Here is an 18,131-nt window from a genome sequence, read left to right as displayed (position 1 = left end):
GTGTAATTGTTTTACACTGTCGGATCTTAGGATGCAGTACCGCGGCCGCCGCTGGGGGGAGTTTGCGTCGTAAACCAGCGTCAGGTATGCAAATTAGGAGTTACGGCGATCCACGACGGTTTTTCACGTTCGCTACGTCGCCGCTAGTCTAGTTTCCCGTCGCAAAGTTAGTCGTCGTTTTTGGTGCCTTAACTTTAGTCAGCAAACGTATTGCGGTCTAAAGTATGGCCGTCGTTCCCGCGTCAAAATTTTAAATTTCACGTCGTTTGCGTAACACGTCCGGGAATACGGAATTACGCTACGCGCGTCGCCGTTCGAAAAAATTACGTCACTTCGCGCAAAGCACGGCGGGAGTTACAAAATGGAGCATGCGCAGTAGGTCCGGCGCGGCGACGCGCCTAATTTAAATGGCACACGCCCATTTAAATTACGCGGTCTTACGCCGGAGTAGTTTTCATCGCAAGTGCTTTGTGAATCAGGCACTTGCGATGAAAACATGCGGCGGTGTAACGTATCTACGATACGTTACACCGCCGCACTTGTACCTGAATCTGGCCCATAGTTCCCACCTTACAATGACTTAAAACCATTTACATATATCTTACAATATTAAATGATTAGCATTTGAACCTTCCATGTACAGATTGTTTGGTTCCCTCATCCTTTCTTTTTGGGGCCAGTCTCCCCTAGTTGTGGAATTCTGGCCCGTACATTGGGCTAGCATTAGTAAATAGATAGGAAAGTATATTAGATTTACTTGTTTTACATTTTGGTTTAGTTTTTTTACATTTCTTTAGTTACTTCCTGGGTTTCATGCCTAGGCAAATGATATCATACATTCCAGGAGTCTTTAGTAGGGGAGGATGAGAGATGGGGCTTTCTCAGCTAAGCATACCCTACTGCATGCATATTTGAGCTAATTGCAGGTGGATTCCAGGAAGTAATTGCTAAATAAATGATCTGCCCTTACTCATGGCCACAGCCAGAAATGCTAGGGGGCAATTTCTCAACAAAATAAAGCATGAGAGACATAGACACACAGGGGAGTTTGCTTTGAATATTAACATTTTTGGTTTGTGGTGCTCAGATGAAGCATAGTTCCACTTCAAGCAGTTGATGTGCACATATGGATAACACAAAATACCAATGCTAAACAGTGGCAGGGGATGAAGATCCAAACTATAGTGGGGAGGCAAAGTGTCAATGGAGAAGGTTTCACAAAGCCATGTGCAGCTGAAATACCATAGCTGGTGACCAAGGATATAGAGAAAAATACACAAAACTTCCAGCACTCAATGGACAGGAAAAAAGAAGACTTGGTAGTTGATAAAACCATAAATACATTTATTAAAACTTCCATTGAAACTAGGAACAGTTACAAACTTGAACCACTGGGTAAAAACACAGGCGGAGAATTTGCTTATGATCAAAGTCACCTGTAATCCATTGCGAACGGTAAATCAACACCAGTCCGTTTCAGTCAGCAGATCCTCCTAACGGTGCAGAGACTAAGGCAGCAGCCGCCAGGCTGGCCGATGAGAGGGGGATCAGACTGACCGGTGAGCCTGTGGAGGATCCTTCAGCGGATGAGGGACAGAGGCAGTGGTAGCGGGAGCGGTGGCCAGATCGTACGCCGGTCAGTGACGTCAGACCAGCTGAGACGCTGGCGGGGGAAGAAAGGAAAGGAAAGGAAATGACGAGGGGCCGCACGGCTAAGCCGTGATACCGGAACTCCCGAAAAATCTTTCCACACGGGGGTGTCCTTCAGCTGATGGTATAGTGAAAGGTGTAAGATGAAATTAGCACATTGTGGGAAGAATGCATGACACCATTCCACTGGGAGGGAGAATCCAACAGAACCACGGCTCCTGGGAAGCTACTAAAATGATGGTAAATAAATGGCAAGATCAAGCCTGGTCTTACTGTGGTAGTCGTGGGTAGCCTTGACGATGCGTTTCGCGCAACCTGCGCTTTGTCACAGTCAAGAAAAAAATGGCACCCAGGAGGATTTAAATGATAAAAAAATTAAGGCGGGAACTTAAACGGGAGGAGCAATGAACAAGGGGGCTGCATTGAAACTAACTGGTGTTAACCCCCCACTGCCCGATAAACATACAAATATTAAGACCAATATAAATACATCTATCGTTCAAATCATATTCGTCAAACTAAATAGACATACAACATAAGAAATATATATATATATACAATATATGAAATATCTATATACATATAACAAGAAATGACAATAAAATAAAATAAATAATAATAATAAAAACAATGAGAATTGGCATACATAGCCCATATCAGAAACTGTACTGAACCATAAAATGGTCCCCAGCCAGCTAAAATATCAAATTATCAAATGAGGCTACATGTCTCCAACTCCTTGTTTAACCCTTTCGGGGCCAAGGAGTCGAACATGTAGATCCAAAACACCTCCCGTTTACATAAGAGGGAGAATCTTTCATTAGTAGTTAAGGTACCTTTAGGTATAGTCTCTATCACAAAGACCTCAAATTGCCACGTACACACGATCGGTTCATCCGATGAAAACAGACCGATGGATTTTTTCATCAGATATCCGATGAAGCTGACTTTCATCAGTCTTGCCTACACACCATCAGTTAAAAATTTGTTTGTGTCAGAACACTGCGAAGTGCTGAGAAAAATGAAGTTCAATGCTTCCGAGCATGCGTCGACTTGATTCTGAGCATGCGTGGATTTTTAACCAATGGACTTGCCCACAGACGATCGTTTTTTTTCTATCGTTTTTTTAATCATCAGATAATTTTAAAACAGGTTCTAAGTTTTTTCACCAATGGGGAAAAAAAACGATGTGGCCCACACACGATCGGTTCGTCCGACGAAAACAGTCCATCGGACACTTTCAGAGATGTCATAATAAGGACATCAAACTCTTAGAGGTCTTTGTGATAGAGACTTTACCTAAAGGTACGTTAACTACTAATGAAAGATTCTCCCTCTTATGTAAAAGGGAGGTGTTTTGGATCTACATGTTTGACTCCTTGGTTCCGAAGGGGTTAAAACGAGGCATTAGAGAAATGTAGCTTCATTTGATAATTTGATATTTTAGCTGGCTGGGGACCATTTTATGGTTCAGTACAGTTTCTGATATGGGCTATGTATGCCAATTCTTTGTTTTTATTATTTATTTATTTTTATTGTCTATTGCCATTTCTTGTTATATGTATATAGATATTTCATATGTTGTATACATATATTTTTCTTATGTTGAACGTCTGTATTTAGTTTGATGAACAGGATTTGAATGATAGATGTATTTATATTGGTCTTAAGATTTGTATGTTTATCGAGCAGCGGGGGGTTAACACCAGTTAGTTTCAATGCAGCCCCCTTGTTCATTGCTCCTCCCATTTTTAAGTTCCCGCCTTAATTTAATTAAATTTTCTCCCGCCTTTTTTATCATTTAAATCCTCCTGGGTGCCATTTTTTCCTTGACTGTGACAAAGCGCAGGTTGCGCGAAACGCGTCGTCAAGGCTACCCATGACTACCACAGTAAGACCAGGCTCCATCTTGCCATTTATCACCATCATTTTAGTAGCTTCCCAGGAGCCGTGGTTCTGTTGGATTCTCCCTCCCAGTGGAATGGCGTCATGCATTCTTGTCACAGTGTGTTAATTTCATCTTACACCTTTCAATGTACCATCAGCTGAAAGACACCCCCCGTGTGAAAAGATTATTTGGGAGTTTCGGTGTCACGGCTTAGCCGTGCAGCTCGTCATTTCATGTCTTCCCCCGCCAGCGTCTCAGCTGGTCTGACGTCACTGGCCCGCGTAGGATCTGGCCGCCGCTCTTGCTTTCACCGCTCCCGCTACCACCGCCTCTGTCCCTTATCCGCTGAAGGATCCTCCACAGGCTCACCGGTCAGTCTGATCCCCCTCTCATCAGCCAGCCTGGCGGCCGCCTTCTTGGTCTCGGCGCCGTTAGGAGGATCTGATGACTGAAACGGACTGGTGTTGGCTTACCTTTCGCAATGGATTACAGATGACTTTGATCATAAGCACATTCTCGGCCTGTGTTTTTACCCAGTGGTTCAAGATTGTAACTGTTCCTAGTTTCAATGGAAGTTTTAATAAATGTATTTATGGTATTATCAACTACCAAGACGATGTGCACATATGGGCCATGGTTGTTTGTGGTCTATTTGGCTGTTCAGTCCGCATATTATGTGTTATTGTTTAACCCTTATTGGAAACTCTGTGTAACCATTATCACAGGACTTTGGGGTTGTATAAACTGCACCATCTGCATATATGATTGATGATTCATATATAGATAATCATCATAGATAATTATATATTTATATTTGTGGACCTTACGGACTGTCATTCATGTTTACATACAATTTTAATATAATTGGAGTATGCCATGATTGGAGTGTTTGACCTATATATACTCATCCGATGTAGCGGCATTATTTTGTAACCCACTCTTGATCAAGATTTATTTTTGTTCCTTTTTTATTTTAATTTTATATGAATTAATAAACATTACATTTTAAACAATGTTCAGGTATTCTGGTGTGTGAGGTTTTGAAATTCTTTATGTGTTTATTGGAGTTTGGTAGTCAGTCAGGTTTTTGTAGTTTTCAATTTCTGTAAATTACACCGGCGACTCTCCTACAGTAGGATAATTTGTTTGAGGAACAGTATATATGTAAAGGATCTTGATGATTTTATTTATTGTGTAGCGCCCCCTTACTTTCAGTATGGGCACTACGCTAAAGTTAGTGGGGAATGGGAGAGTTATTTTTGCTCCCATTCATGATTTGCTAAATTTATGGGCTGCTGTCATTCCTGAACTGTCCTGTAGGTCAGTCTGCACTCCAGGGTTGTCGATCCCACCCCTGGGCGACAGTTGGCGCTAGAGGGGTTCTGGCAGAGTCACTTTTCCCCAGCAGCCAATTGGAGGAGTTTTCCCTCGCGGGGCATGCTGGGGGAGGGTATATCTGTGGCAGACGCCATTTTTGTTGGTTCTTCGCGGGTTCCAGGTGCGGCACCCACCTTTAGGGTGTGCGCATCCAACAGACCCCGGCGATATGGCCTACCGCGGAGCTCCATGTTGCTGAAAGGGGCCCCAATGACTCGCTGGGTCCCCGGCTCTATTGAAGTGATCCCAAGCTATGTGCTGAATGGTGGGGGATTGGCTCAAGGAGAACCCAGAGGCAGGTTATCTGAGGGGCCTGAACGAACCATCGGGGATCTGGTGACCGGGACATTGACAGGTACACTTCAACTGTCACCCGGTGACCCTGACTTAATTTACTGGGAGGATTCGCTCAATCCGTTCAGCTCATCCAAGTACTAGGCCTGTGGCAGAGGTCCCTAGAGCCAGGTCTGTGGCAGAGACCTGTTCCTCCCAAAAACCTTAAAGTAGCGATTCGGCTGCCAAACTCGTGGCAGGAGTTTGTCCGGGGCTACTTCACCCACTCTGGCTGGAGTGGCGACGAACTGTGTTTATTACTACTGAGAGCAGGATTGCTTGCTTCATATCCAGGCCTGATACTGCAAAGTTCTCTATTGCTTCATCAACCTTTCCTCTCAACCTCACGTTGATGTTGGTCATGTTGGGCCGAGAATAAAGCATTCAGAAAAACCTTTACTTATTGTCTGGACATTCGCTCACTAATCTACTCACCCACTTCACCTCTAGACAACGGTAAGAGGTAACTTAATATGCCAATCCCAAAAAACAACCAGCGGCTCCTGCGGGGGTAGCGCTACAATTGTATTTTCATTTATAAAACACTACTATATTACACCTTACACTCATGTAATAACTAGCTTAATTTGCATTTCCAATCTATCCAAAACTGGTAAACCTATCCAAAGCTCTGCTGAAAAATGGTATGCAAACTCATTAGTTGGTAACTAGAATTTCCTGACAATAGTAACTATAACAAAAATGAAACTCGAAAACCGTTAAACATGCAAATGTGCCAATTATTGTACATTGATCTATTAATAAAGAGTAAACATTTATTTTTTCCATGGTGAATAATATTTTCTAACATTTATAAAGTTGCTAGAGCATTTTTTACAATAAAAAAAAAGTACAAATACGTTTCAACATTTAATAAATTCTGATTTCTTGAGGTAACATGCAGGTAATTCTGTCATAAAAATTTTATGTGGAGAGATGCTGGAGAATAGTCATTTCTGTCTGTTAAATCAGGTCATTAAACACTTTCTTCTGCAATTTTAGGTTATTAGACAGCACCTCATCAAAAAAAAAAATATATATATATATATATATATATATATATATATATATATATATATATATATATATATATATATATATATATAATAAAAATGAACAATGGTCTTATTTAATACAATGAACATTTAAAATTCCTTTGAACATTTTGCATATGCAATCTTTTTTCAATGCTAGCAAGAAATCAGGGAGTGATGTTTTTTTCACTACATACAACTCACCTTTCTGTTTTCCATACACAGAAACCTTGATGTTATTATGAGATTCAACTAGTCTGTGCAGTCTAACTGATTGCTGTAAATGGGGGAAGGGTGTAAAGTGTTAGACCAGCACAGCAAGGTTTAAAGTAGAGCATATCAATTACTTACTAATTTACCTAGAGTTAGTGAATAATTTTGCCTACCTAACCATAGTAGCAGTAGCTCAATATACTTTTACTTGCTGTAGAAAATAGGTTTGGAAATGGATTCCTAAGAAGATTGTTAAAGACATGCAGAAAGGGGTATAGATGCTTGCGTGTGCATAGCCTTAGTTTGCTAATGCAAAGCTGTGTTAGGGCCAAAACAGCCCTGTGAATGCATAGGGTGGAAAAATGCTATAAACCACACAACCCTACAATTATTAGAAGCATTTAAAAAAAGAATGCATTTATCAGTGGAAAACTGCATCATAGTTATACAGCCAATTCAACACATAGTCAGATTTGGCAGCACATTCACGAGATCAAGATTGCCAATCAGAGTCTAACTTCAGCTTGTTCAATTAAGCTTTCATAATACAATTTGGAAGCTGATGGATTTCTATGCAGAGTGCTGCACCAGATTTTGCACTCTCTAGTTTTAGTTTCTCCAGTGCTTTCTCAGAATAAAACTAAAAAGCTTTTCTCATTTGGAGTGCAATAAAATTGAAAATGAGGCTTGGTTTCCCTGCTTCCTATTTTTGAGTGACTCGCGGCGTGGCCTCCATGCCCCAGATGACGTCAGATATGACGAAGCGCGTAGGAAGGAGCCAGCTGTGACATCATCACATTGTTACCGGAAGTGTCTAGGAAGCCAGTTTAGTGTACTCGTCTGAGTTTTATTCTGAGAAAGGGCTGTTTTACTGGATGACATGTGAGTGTAATGATTTTACACAATAAAGCAAAATGTTTTATACAGAGTAGAGTAAACTATGAGGGGTTCTTTATCCATAACATATCGGCATGTGAAGGAGCATTCCGGTTCAAGTGCACTACAGCTGCCGGGGATGATCTGCTATACAATAGGATACTGTATCACCTCATGCTTGAATTGACCCATCTATAAAGGGTGCTTAATTCCCTCTGGTAAGCCTTGCATGCTGTCACAGGGTGGAGGTTTGGATTAATGCACACGGTATTCAGAGATTGGTGCGAACAGAAAGGGAAGCCGCTCAGGTGTGATCTTCTTCAAAAGTGATCCTGCTCACAGAAACCACTGTTGCAGGCAATGCAAGTACAAGGCAAAGAAAGGAAGAATATCTTCTGGACAGCCGCACTCCAAATAAAATTGCCTTTATTGTAAAATCCAATACAGCACTACAAGTCACAGCACACTGGAAACTGACGCGTTTTACACTATACTTAGTGTTCAATCATGATTAAACACTAAGTATAGTGTGAAACGCGTCAACTTTTCAGTGTGCGGTGACTTGTAGTGCTGTGTTGGATTTTACAATAAAGGCAATTTTATTTGGAGTGCGGCTGTCCAGAAGATATTCTTCCTTTCTTTGCCTTATTGAGAGATTGGTGTCACATTTCCAATACACGATTGATCACCACTAGATGTGTATTTGCTGGACTATTTTAATTTTTTTTATTCTTTTTTATATTCGTTCATTACACTGAATATAGTTTTATTGTGTCCTTTGTGATTTTTATGTGATGGAGACACTTTTAATTTACTTGATATTTTGGAACATGCTTGATAGATATGGTCAACATGTACAAACACTGTTCTATCATTGTGTAAATGGTGACCCTGCCGATACGCAGAATAATGGCATCTAATCCACTCTAGGGCATAATGCATAAATTCTAACAAAAAATCAAAAGCAGGAAACATACCTGTCGTAATGTGTACACAGAGAGGCCAATACAAATTAATGACATAACAATAATGGCCACGGAATATTCTATATATTCTTCAGCAAACCATAGGCACACACTGAACAGCTGGAACACATAAAATGGGCTCAACACCTACAAAAATAAAAAGTTATTCAGAAATGTAATAGAATTAAATGAACGATAAATCTCAACTGCAGGAAAACAGCTAAACACATAGATGAAATACCTACATTGCTGTTTTATCTTCCAGGGAATTAGTATTTCTGTCCATGAGACCTACAAAGCCCTCTAACACAGCACAAACCTTTTGAGGCAGGACAGGAAACCTGATTTTTCTCTGGGGAAATTCAGTAACACTTAAAAGGTCTTAGACTGATAAGCTTTATGCTCATCTCCCTGTCACTCTGCTCTTTCCTTCTATCAGAATGTTTCTTTTTTTTAAATCAGAAAAAGATTTATTGGGCCAATCAAAATGAAATACAGAGTACATAACACTGAACTTACATAAAAAGACAGTACAAAAGTACCACTGTAGAACAAGGACACAAAGTGCATAGAAAACAATGCATTGACACAAAAAAAAAATATATATATATATACCGGTACTGACACATAACAAAAAATAAAATAACATAACAAAATATTGTGCCGAACCGGCCAGGAAAACCCTGCCAATCCAACACAAAACAAACAAAGGGCCAACAGGCCGCTTAGTAAACAGCAACATCCTTAAACTGCACGTTCAGTTGGACCTGCCCCCTCTACAAACAGATGATCGATACATAAATTACCAGGCTTGCTCGATAAATAACTACGGTACAGACCAATCTCTACTCAAATACATGAACCTCTCAAACTTGCAGCAACCGAGTCAGAACTAGTCGCGGGGGAGCAAGTTCTGGAGTTTCCAATCAAGCCTTCCATATATTGTGAAATTTCCTGGCTGCATTTCTATGCTGATATGTTAAATGTTCCCGTATGAGGATGTAATTGACTTGGTCTATCCATAGTTTCTTGGTCGGGACATGTGGGGATAGCCAGAACCTGACCACCAACTTTCGAGCTAGATACAATAGTCTAATCACTGCAAGATTAATAGGCTGAGGGTAAACTTCTTCATCTATTGCTCCCAAAATGCATATCAGGGGGTCCAAGGGGACCCCAACTTGAAAGACCGAGGAAATAACCTCGGTAATATCACCCCAGTACCGGTGCAGCCTGGGACAACGCCACATCAGGTGAATGAGAGACCCCTCTGCCCCACAATGTTTGGGGCACACAGATGAGTGCCTCCTTCCCCAGCGATGTAACTGGATAGGCGTACGGTAGGCCCTGTGCAATAAAAACAAATGAGACAGTCTATATGATTGCGATACGGAAGTAAGTGGACCTGCCTGTAAACATAATTCCCAAGCTTCGCCAGTAATGTCCCCCAAGTCCTCTGTCCAGCCCTTTCTACTCGAAAAAGACGTAGAGTCTTGCATAGATGCTTATAGTCCGGAATAAACATAAGATATTAAGCCCTTTTTCTCCCGACCAAAAAAATACATTGTCTATTAAAGAGTGATTGGTAAGTAAGAGAGTAGAGGTCCTGCTCTGAGCTTGAAGAGCATGTCGGACCTGAACGTACCGATAAAACTGCTGTCTGGGAAGGTTAAATTCAGTCTGCAATTCAAGAAATTACTTAAGTATGTTATCACTATACAGTACAACTGGCCAATTTTATGAATACCCGCCAGATTCCAAGCCAGGAAACCGTCAAGTTTAAAAATGTCCACTATATTAGGATTATCCCATAATGGGGTATCAGAATGTTTTTTTGCACTGACGCACAACTGGTTGGCTCATTGTGCTGCCGACTCTTTCCCAATTCTGTTTTCTGTTGTACAGGGGCTCCAAGAAACTGTTGTTAGCAAGTCAAATTCAGGTACTTATACTACACACAAAACACATTTAAGGACGTATTAATGACTATTCCAGGTTCCGAGTAAAGACTATACAGGGTTTCGAGAGAAAATGTAAATGTATTTTATTGGGACTTTATGTGATAGATCAACACAAAGTGGCACATAATTGTGAAGTGGAAGGAAAAGGATAAATGGTTTTAAACATTCTTTACAAATAACTATATGAAAAGTGTGGCGTGTATTTGTATTCAGCGCCCCTGAGTCAATACTTCGTAGAACCACCTTTCGCTGCAATTATAGCTGCATGTCTTTTTGGGGATCTACCAGTTTTGCCCATTCTTACTTGCAAAATAGCTCAAGCTCTGTCAGATTGGATGGAGAGAGTCTGTAAACAGCAATTTTCAAGTCTTGCCACAGATTCTCAATTAAATTTAGGTCTGGACTTTGACTGGACCATTCTAAAATATGTGTATGCTTTGACCTAAATCGTTCCATTGCAGCTCTGTTTGTATGTTTAGGGTAGTTGTCCTTGTAGAAGGTGAACCTCTGCCCCAGTCTCAAGTTTTCTAGCCAGTCTCCCTGTTTCATGGATGGTGCGTTCACTGTGATGTGCAGTGTTAGTTTTCCGCCACACATAGCTCATGGATGGTGCGTTCACTGTGATGTGCAGTGTTAGTTTTCCGCCACACATGGCGTTTTGCTTTTAGGCCAAAAAGTAAAATTTTGGTCTCATCTGACCAGAGCACCTTCCTCCACATGTTTGCTGTGTCCCCCACATGGCTTCTGGCAAACTGCAAATGGAACTTCCTTATGGCTTTCTTTCAACAATGGCTTTCTTCTTGCCACTCTTCCATAAAAGGCCAGATTTGTGAAGTGCACGACTGATAGTTGTCCTGTGGACAGATTCTCCCACCTGATCTGTGGATCTCAGCAGTGCCTCCAGAGTTACCATGGACCTTTAGGCTGCTTCTCTGATTAATGCTCTCCTTGACCGGCCGGTCAGTTTAGGTGGACGGCCATGTCTTGGCAGGTTTGCAGTTGTGCCATACACTTTCCATTTTCAGATAATAGATTGAACAGCGCTTCATGAGATGTTCAAACCTTAAGATATTTTTTAGGACCTAACCCTGCTTTGACACTTCTCCACAACTTTATCCCTGAACTATCTGGTGTGTTTCATTGGCCTTCATGATGCGGTTTGTTCACTAAGGTTCTCTAACAAACCTCTGAGGGCTTCCCAGAACAGCTGTATTTATACCGAGATTGAATTACACACAGCTGGATTCTATTCACTAATTAGGTGACTTCTGAAGGCAATTGGTTTAACTAGATTTTAGTTGGGGGTATCAGAGTAAACGGGGCTGAATACAAATGCACGTCACACTTTCCAGATATTTGTAAGAAAAAAAAATGGAAAACCATTAATCATTTTCTTTTTACTTCACAATTATGTGCCACGTTGTGTTGGTCTATCACATACAATCCCAATAAAATTACCTCTAAGTTCGTTGTCTAGGGAAGAAAGTCTTTAGTAATTGCAATGTCCACACAAGATGTAAAACCTTCTGTTTTATTTTAACTGCATAAAACTTGTGAAGGATGTAGAGAGTATAGAGAGAAGGGGAAGGTTCAGGTACGCGGTACAGAATGCACAAAAAGTATTCAAAGTTCCAATGTTCGCCACTCACTCCTGAGTGGGTATTGCTCACCCGGATAGACCCCTCTCACATGGCCTAGCAGCCGGAGTGATGCACGGACAGTATAGAAACAGTCTCTGCCACAGACCGTCTGAGAAACATAAAATGGATAGCCAGGAATCCTCTGTCACAGGACTTCCGGTCTTACAGAAGACAAATTGTGTATTGGATCCCTTTAGTTACCGAGGTCACCAGGCCTATCCCGAGACATCAGCTTGCCTTGCTTGTCTCCTCCAGGGCAGGTCCTCCCCCGGTTTCCTTCGTTAAGCAGTTTCCCCCACTTGGATGGACAGCTTGGGATTCCTTCTAGAACCATAGGTCCCAGACAGCATAGCTGGGCCTACATGATAGGAGCACAGCCTTGGACCAACATGGTCCCGGGCTGAAATCACACACGCACCTCGCGCTAGGAGGGCCACAAGGTGAAGGACCCCGAAAAACGGCGTCTGCCCCTTAAGTATCCCTTCCCAGCATGCACAGCGGGGCACCACTCCCACTGGGCTGCTGCCGAGAAGGGTCACTTAACACACCATGGTTCGCCCGAGTTCCAACATGGGCCTGAGGTGGTAACGCCACCTACAGGCAACAGGGGAAAACTTCTACCGAGCACAACCACAGCTAGAACAGAGGCTAATTTAAATAGTATTAGCAAAGTCTAAGCCCAACTATTGGCTCAGACATCCCTAAATTTACAATAGCGCCCGACTCATTGGGAGACCAGCGCTACACAGATATGCATATATTAAGGTATAAATAAAGGAATGCATAGCCTTAGTGCAAAAAAAAGGCCAAAAAATGTGAAACACAAAATGCATCCTCTTTTGTTGCTATGTGGACATATATACATACACATACAACCGAGCCACAGGTACCTGTGCTTGGATAATATTTATAAGAACATACAAGGAAATGAAGACTAACTTAGTCAAACATTTGGAAAGTACCCAACAGGAAAACAGAGACTCACTACTGCAACATAAACTCCCACAAAACTGCAGTTATAATGAGGCGTTTTATTTTGTGCAGGAATATTTTTATAACCGCTTAGAACCCAAGCATGGGACATTGGGGTGCCTTTTTCTGCAATATTGTCAAAATGGCAGGAGAGAGTGGAAGACATAGACAGCATGTTCTAAAACAATTATAACTTGATAATGTTACCTCTTTAAAGAGTAGTTTCCATATTGGAGTAATACCGACATCAATTATATTCGGTCCACAGATGAGCCTCCTAGAAGTAAAGCACAGGGCAATTTTGTTTTCACATGTTCAATCAGTAAGATTAAAAAGTGGTATTAAACCCAAAAGCAAGCATTTATTATATTGCTGCTTACTAATTCTTAGATGTGATTGCTGTATTAGTTTCCTTTTTTAGGCTTTTTAACTTCCACCCACCGTCTGCTGTGCTCATTTATCTAGGAGTTGTGTCCCACTAATACAGGTGGTGCATTACTGGCCAGATCACCAGGTGAAAACAGAGGGGAAAGTGCAAAAGAAAAGAAAACAAATGCAGCCACCACATCCCAATGATTGGCAAGAAATGCATTTACATCTTTGGTTTTGGGTTTAATACCGCTTTAATTTACCATAGCATTTGTGATGGGTAACTTTTTTCTTGGTATTGTATTATACCGAATATTACAATATTTTGTGAACGTCTCACTTAATAAAAATGTTTCTAATGTCAAGAGAAAGCTGAATGTTTAAGTTACTTCTGAACTAACCTGTTAAGTTAGTATTATTGTGCAAAAAAAATGCAACCTGCACTTAACAAATATTTACAAGATCTTCAAACATAGCAGTTCTAGGTTGGTAATGTCAATGACTGAAGATAATTACAAGTAGCTTTACCAGCCGTGCTGACACTGACTGCCTTTGAGTAGATTGTTCTGAGATTCTACAGCCTCTGCCAGTGCTTGGCACTAAAATCTTTCAATCCAATCACACAAAGCACAAAAAACTGCATAGATAATTGATTCTCTTTAAGATAAACACAAATATAGAATTTAAATTGTGGAAATGTAGGCGTCAACTAGCTAGGGATAAAAGCATCAGGGGTGCTTATTATCGCACGCATTTTCTATAATGCCATATAAACATTGTTTGATGGAACCCATGGCTATAAATCAATAGAGAAATGATTATAGGGTTTTGATAGTATATGTATTTAATACATATATGTACCAAGAATGGGAGAAGATGATCACAGCAGTCTTGTGTTGGAATCACTGGCAGACTTCCAAATGCAAGTCACTTTTTGCCAAAACTTCTGCCATAGAGGGCTATCCACAGACTCCGAGTAATTGAGAAGTCTTTTTTTTAACTATTGAATTCCTCTCAACTCCTAATATGTGCTGCCAAGAGTTACCCAATGTTTTTGTAGCACTTCTATTAGCATCTTTCAGGCCAGCCCTCCTTTAAAAAAGTCTTACTCAATTCCTTAATCATCTTGGTTTCATTCCAACCTTCTCTTCATCGTTCTTCAGGACTTCGTTTTCCTCCTTTCTTTTTCTCTAATGACTGCAAAATCACTTTATTTCCAATTTTCCCCATGTTTCATTAGCATGAGTCACTTTATATACCATAAAATACATTATAGTTCCCCTTTATAACTACTTGGTAGGTTAAATATCTTTACCTGACATCCTGCTCCTCTTGGGCAAATCCACCTCCAAAGTTTTCATGTATAGAGGAACACGTGTAATAATCTTCCAGGACTCTGAAAAATAATACCAACTGTTATCTTGGGAAAATGGGCTATGACTAAGCACTGTTTGTTAGTGTGAAACGCATCAGATCTTCAGCCTGTTCGGATCTGCTGTGGCATGTATTTTTAAAAAAAAATTTTTGAATAAAGGCAAAAAAATTTTTTGGAGTGTTCGGCTGTCCAGAATTTCTTCCCATTTGCATTGTCACATGCATTGCCAGCACCCGGGGCATCTAATCTGGATGAAAGGCTTTTACCTTCATTTGACCTACCTGGAGCGGTGATATCCCTTTCCCTATTGGGATTAGGGATGAGCTTCGAATTCGAGTCGAACTCATGTTCGCCGAATAGCGAACAATTTGGGGTGTTCGCGGCAAATTCGAAGAGCCGCAGAACACCCTGGAAAAGTCTATGGAAGAAATCTAAAGTGCTAATTTTAAAGGCTTATATGCAAGTTATTGTTAAAAAAAAGTGTTTGGGGACCTGGGTCCTGCCCCAGGGGACATGTATCAATGCAAAAAAAGTTTTAAAAAACTACCGTTTTTTTTGGGAGCAGTGATTTTAATAATGCTTAAAGTGAAACTATAAAAGTGAAATATTCCTTTAAATTTCGTACCTAGAGGGCGTTTAAAGTATGCCTGTAAAGCAGCGCTTGTTTCCCTGCTTAGAACTGTCCCTGCACAAAGTGTCATTTCTGAAGAATAAAAAGTCATTTAAAATCACTGCTCCTGAAAAAACTGCAGTTTTTACAACTTTTTTTGCATTGATACATGTCCCCAGGGGCAGGACCCGGATCCCCAAACACTTTTTAGGACAATAACTTGCATATTTAAAATTAGCACTTTAGATTTCAAACGTTCGAGTCCCATTGACTTCAATGGGGATCTAAAGTTCACACAAACTTTTGGTCTGTTCGCAGGTTCTGGTGCGAACTGAATGGGGGGGTGTTCGGCTCATCCCTACTTGGGATAATGTTACTTGCTATCCCAAAGAAGGTATTCACAGAAACTTACCCTGCTTTAGCAAACAGTTTTTCACTTCCATCCCATATGTAACGGATTTTCTGCACTTGTATATATCTAACCTACAGAAAACAAAAGCATACCTTAGAAACTTAAAGGGTCACTAAAGGAAAACATTTTTTTTGCTGAAATGACTGTTTACAGGGTATAGAGACATAAAAGTGAACGGATTCCTTTTAAAAATAATTAAAAATAGATTAAATTCTATCATATAATGTGCCTCTAGTTTCACTTTCGGTTTTAAACTGGTTTCATGTTTATGCTAAGTAAAGAGACCCACAGAACAAAAACAAACAAATCCAGGGCAGTGTTTTGTTTTTAAAATGAATCTGATTGGTTCTGAGGAGTTTTAGATACACAGCTTAGACCACAGTGAGAAGCTCCCATGAGTTGTTTCATAAGGAGCCAGACAAGCAGGAAGTGTGGAGATCAGAGCAGAATTATAGCTACTTCAAAGCAAAAACGAACAATGAGGATATGAAACCAGTACTGCAGTAAGGTAAAGGAAGCTATTTAGCTAAAAAAAAAATCCTTTAGTGATCCTTTAAGATCAGATAACAACAGAATACAGCTGAATGAAATTATCATGCTACAGTTTTTTGCTGGCAGTTTGAATTGCAACAAGGGTCTAAGGCTGGGTTCACACATGTCCAGCTGCAGTTTGCAGTCCAGAGTTCAGTGCGTTTCAATAGGATTGAGTGACATTCATTGCAGAAGTGATGCAGGAGTACGAGCACGCCGCTCGTGGAGTAAATGTTTTAAAACTGCTGTAAAAACTGAGTAAAACTAAAACGTTTTTTATAATAAACTTGGAAAAACAATATTATACTATTGGGAATCTCTTCCTTCTACACCAACACCACAGAGAATATCATCAAAGTGTCTGGCGCCAAACTTAAGGGAGGGATCCCCAGGACCACCATAGAGGAGGCACTACCCACCATAGAGACCCACAAGGGTTAGGGGCTAACCATAGAAGGATTTCTAGAGGCAGGTGGAAATATACGGACCTTCAGAGAGCGCTATCAGCTCATGTTGTTACCTTACAGCAGTAAGGTGAGAGGCTTGAGAGCACTTAGGTGTCGCAGCATTTAAAAGAAAAGACACCAGTCACTTATCCACTGTTTTGAACAGTGAAGGAACATATCACTCATCCGATAACACCACACCAGACTACAATGGTCTGTATATGGACTTATACATTTTGGTTATTTGTTTTTATGTTGTGTATACACCAATATTCTTTGTATGAACTTTATTAGTACTTTTAGTTGTAGTAACCCTTTATATAGACATTGATTGGTACATTATTGCTCACCTTGAGGATTTATATTATTTTTCGTATTTTGTCTTTTCATTTGCACAAGATTTTTATACATATATAATTTTAGAAGAACACACCTAATGAACGCCTAAATGTATCCAAATTCACTTTCTTACTCTATATTTCATATGTTGGCACCTAACAGTGTAGCACCATTACTGTATTAGATATTACACCCCATTAGCCACAGATCCACTAACTAACCCCTGCGGCAGTTAGTTATTGCACCACATTTAAAGTGATGGAGCACTACCTTGCATTCCCCCTGAGAAAGGGAACCCTCAAGGGTGAAACGACAGCCTCCCTCAGCACTGCTTCTCCATCTTCCACCCAACTCCCTGCAGGCAGCAGTGGTTTAGGTATGTCAGTAATGATGTGAAATTTTTGATAGGCTAGTAATTCAGAGGTTCCTCCAGATGTGTGGTTACATGTGCAAAAGTACTCTGCCGCTTCTTATCGGGAATTTTATGCTAAAGTAAGTTTTTTCTTTTATACAACTTTAAGTATAGGTCTACAATAAAAACAATTGCAGCCAAAGAAAACAGAAGCCAGTAGCTATAGCAGCAGAGCAGGTATTCACACTGATGGTGGAGATGGGCTTTTCTGCGTGTTAGTGCCAGGTTGCGGTCCTCAGGATAGCCCCACCAGGAGGTGAGCAAGCCAGGGTCCGAAAGCAGACATAACAGGAAGGGATAAAGCAGAAGCGTAGTCATGGAACGAGCCAAAAGTCGGTAACAAATAGTTTAGGGTTGCCACCTCATCCCTTTAAAACTGAACACATATTAATGACACAGATTCTGAGGCTGATTAAGATGGTAATTAAACTCACTTGGTGACTTACCGTATCTGCATTAAATTAGCCTCAGAACCTGTGTAATTCATATGTGTTCGGGTTTAAAGGGATAAGGTGGTAACTCTAAAATAGTTGCAGGTTGTGATTCAGCAGAAGCGTACTCGGGGGGACGAGCCAAATGTCGGTAGCGAATGGTAGCAAAGATACGGTCGGCAGCAGGAGAGACAGGAGCAAGATATTGGCTGGTGAAGGCACAATATTCTGGCAACCAGGAAGTGCAGGGACATGGCTTAAATCAGGAAGTTCATGGGAGGAGCAAAGGGTTCAAGG

General features: G+C 40.8%; 1 protein-coding gene across 2 annotated transcripts in view; it reads right to left on the bottom strand.

The window, feature by feature from the left end:
* ATP13A4 (ATPase 13A4) overlaps positions 1 to 18,131 on the bottom strand; it is a 153,985-nt gene that overhangs the window by 112,447 nt on the left and 23,407 nt on the right. For both annotated transcript variants that reach the window (XM_040349525.1, XM_040349526.1), the window contains 5 exons: positions 15,676 to 15,746; positions 14,594 to 14,674; positions 13,117 to 13,186; positions 8,349 to 8,483; positions 6,487 to 6,559 (listed from right to left, as the gene is read on the bottom strand). In XM_040349525.1, the coding sequence (XP_040205459.1) occupies positions 6,487 to 6,559; positions 8,349 to 8,483; positions 13,117 to 13,186; positions 14,594 to 14,674; positions 15,676 to 15,746 (430 nt within the window). The remainder of the gene's footprint in view (positions 1 to 6,486; positions 6,560 to 8,348; positions 8,484 to 13,116; positions 13,187 to 14,593; positions 14,675 to 15,675; positions 15,747 to 18,131) is intronic.

This window comes from Rana temporaria, chromosome 4 (genome assembly GCF_905171775.1).
Source record: "Rana temporaria chromosome 4, aRanTem1.1, whole genome shotgun sequence".
Taxonomy (NCBI): Eukaryota; Metazoa; Chordata; class Amphibia; order Anura; family Ranidae; genus Rana; species Rana temporaria.
This window is presented reverse-complemented; position numbering and strand designations above follow the sequence as displayed.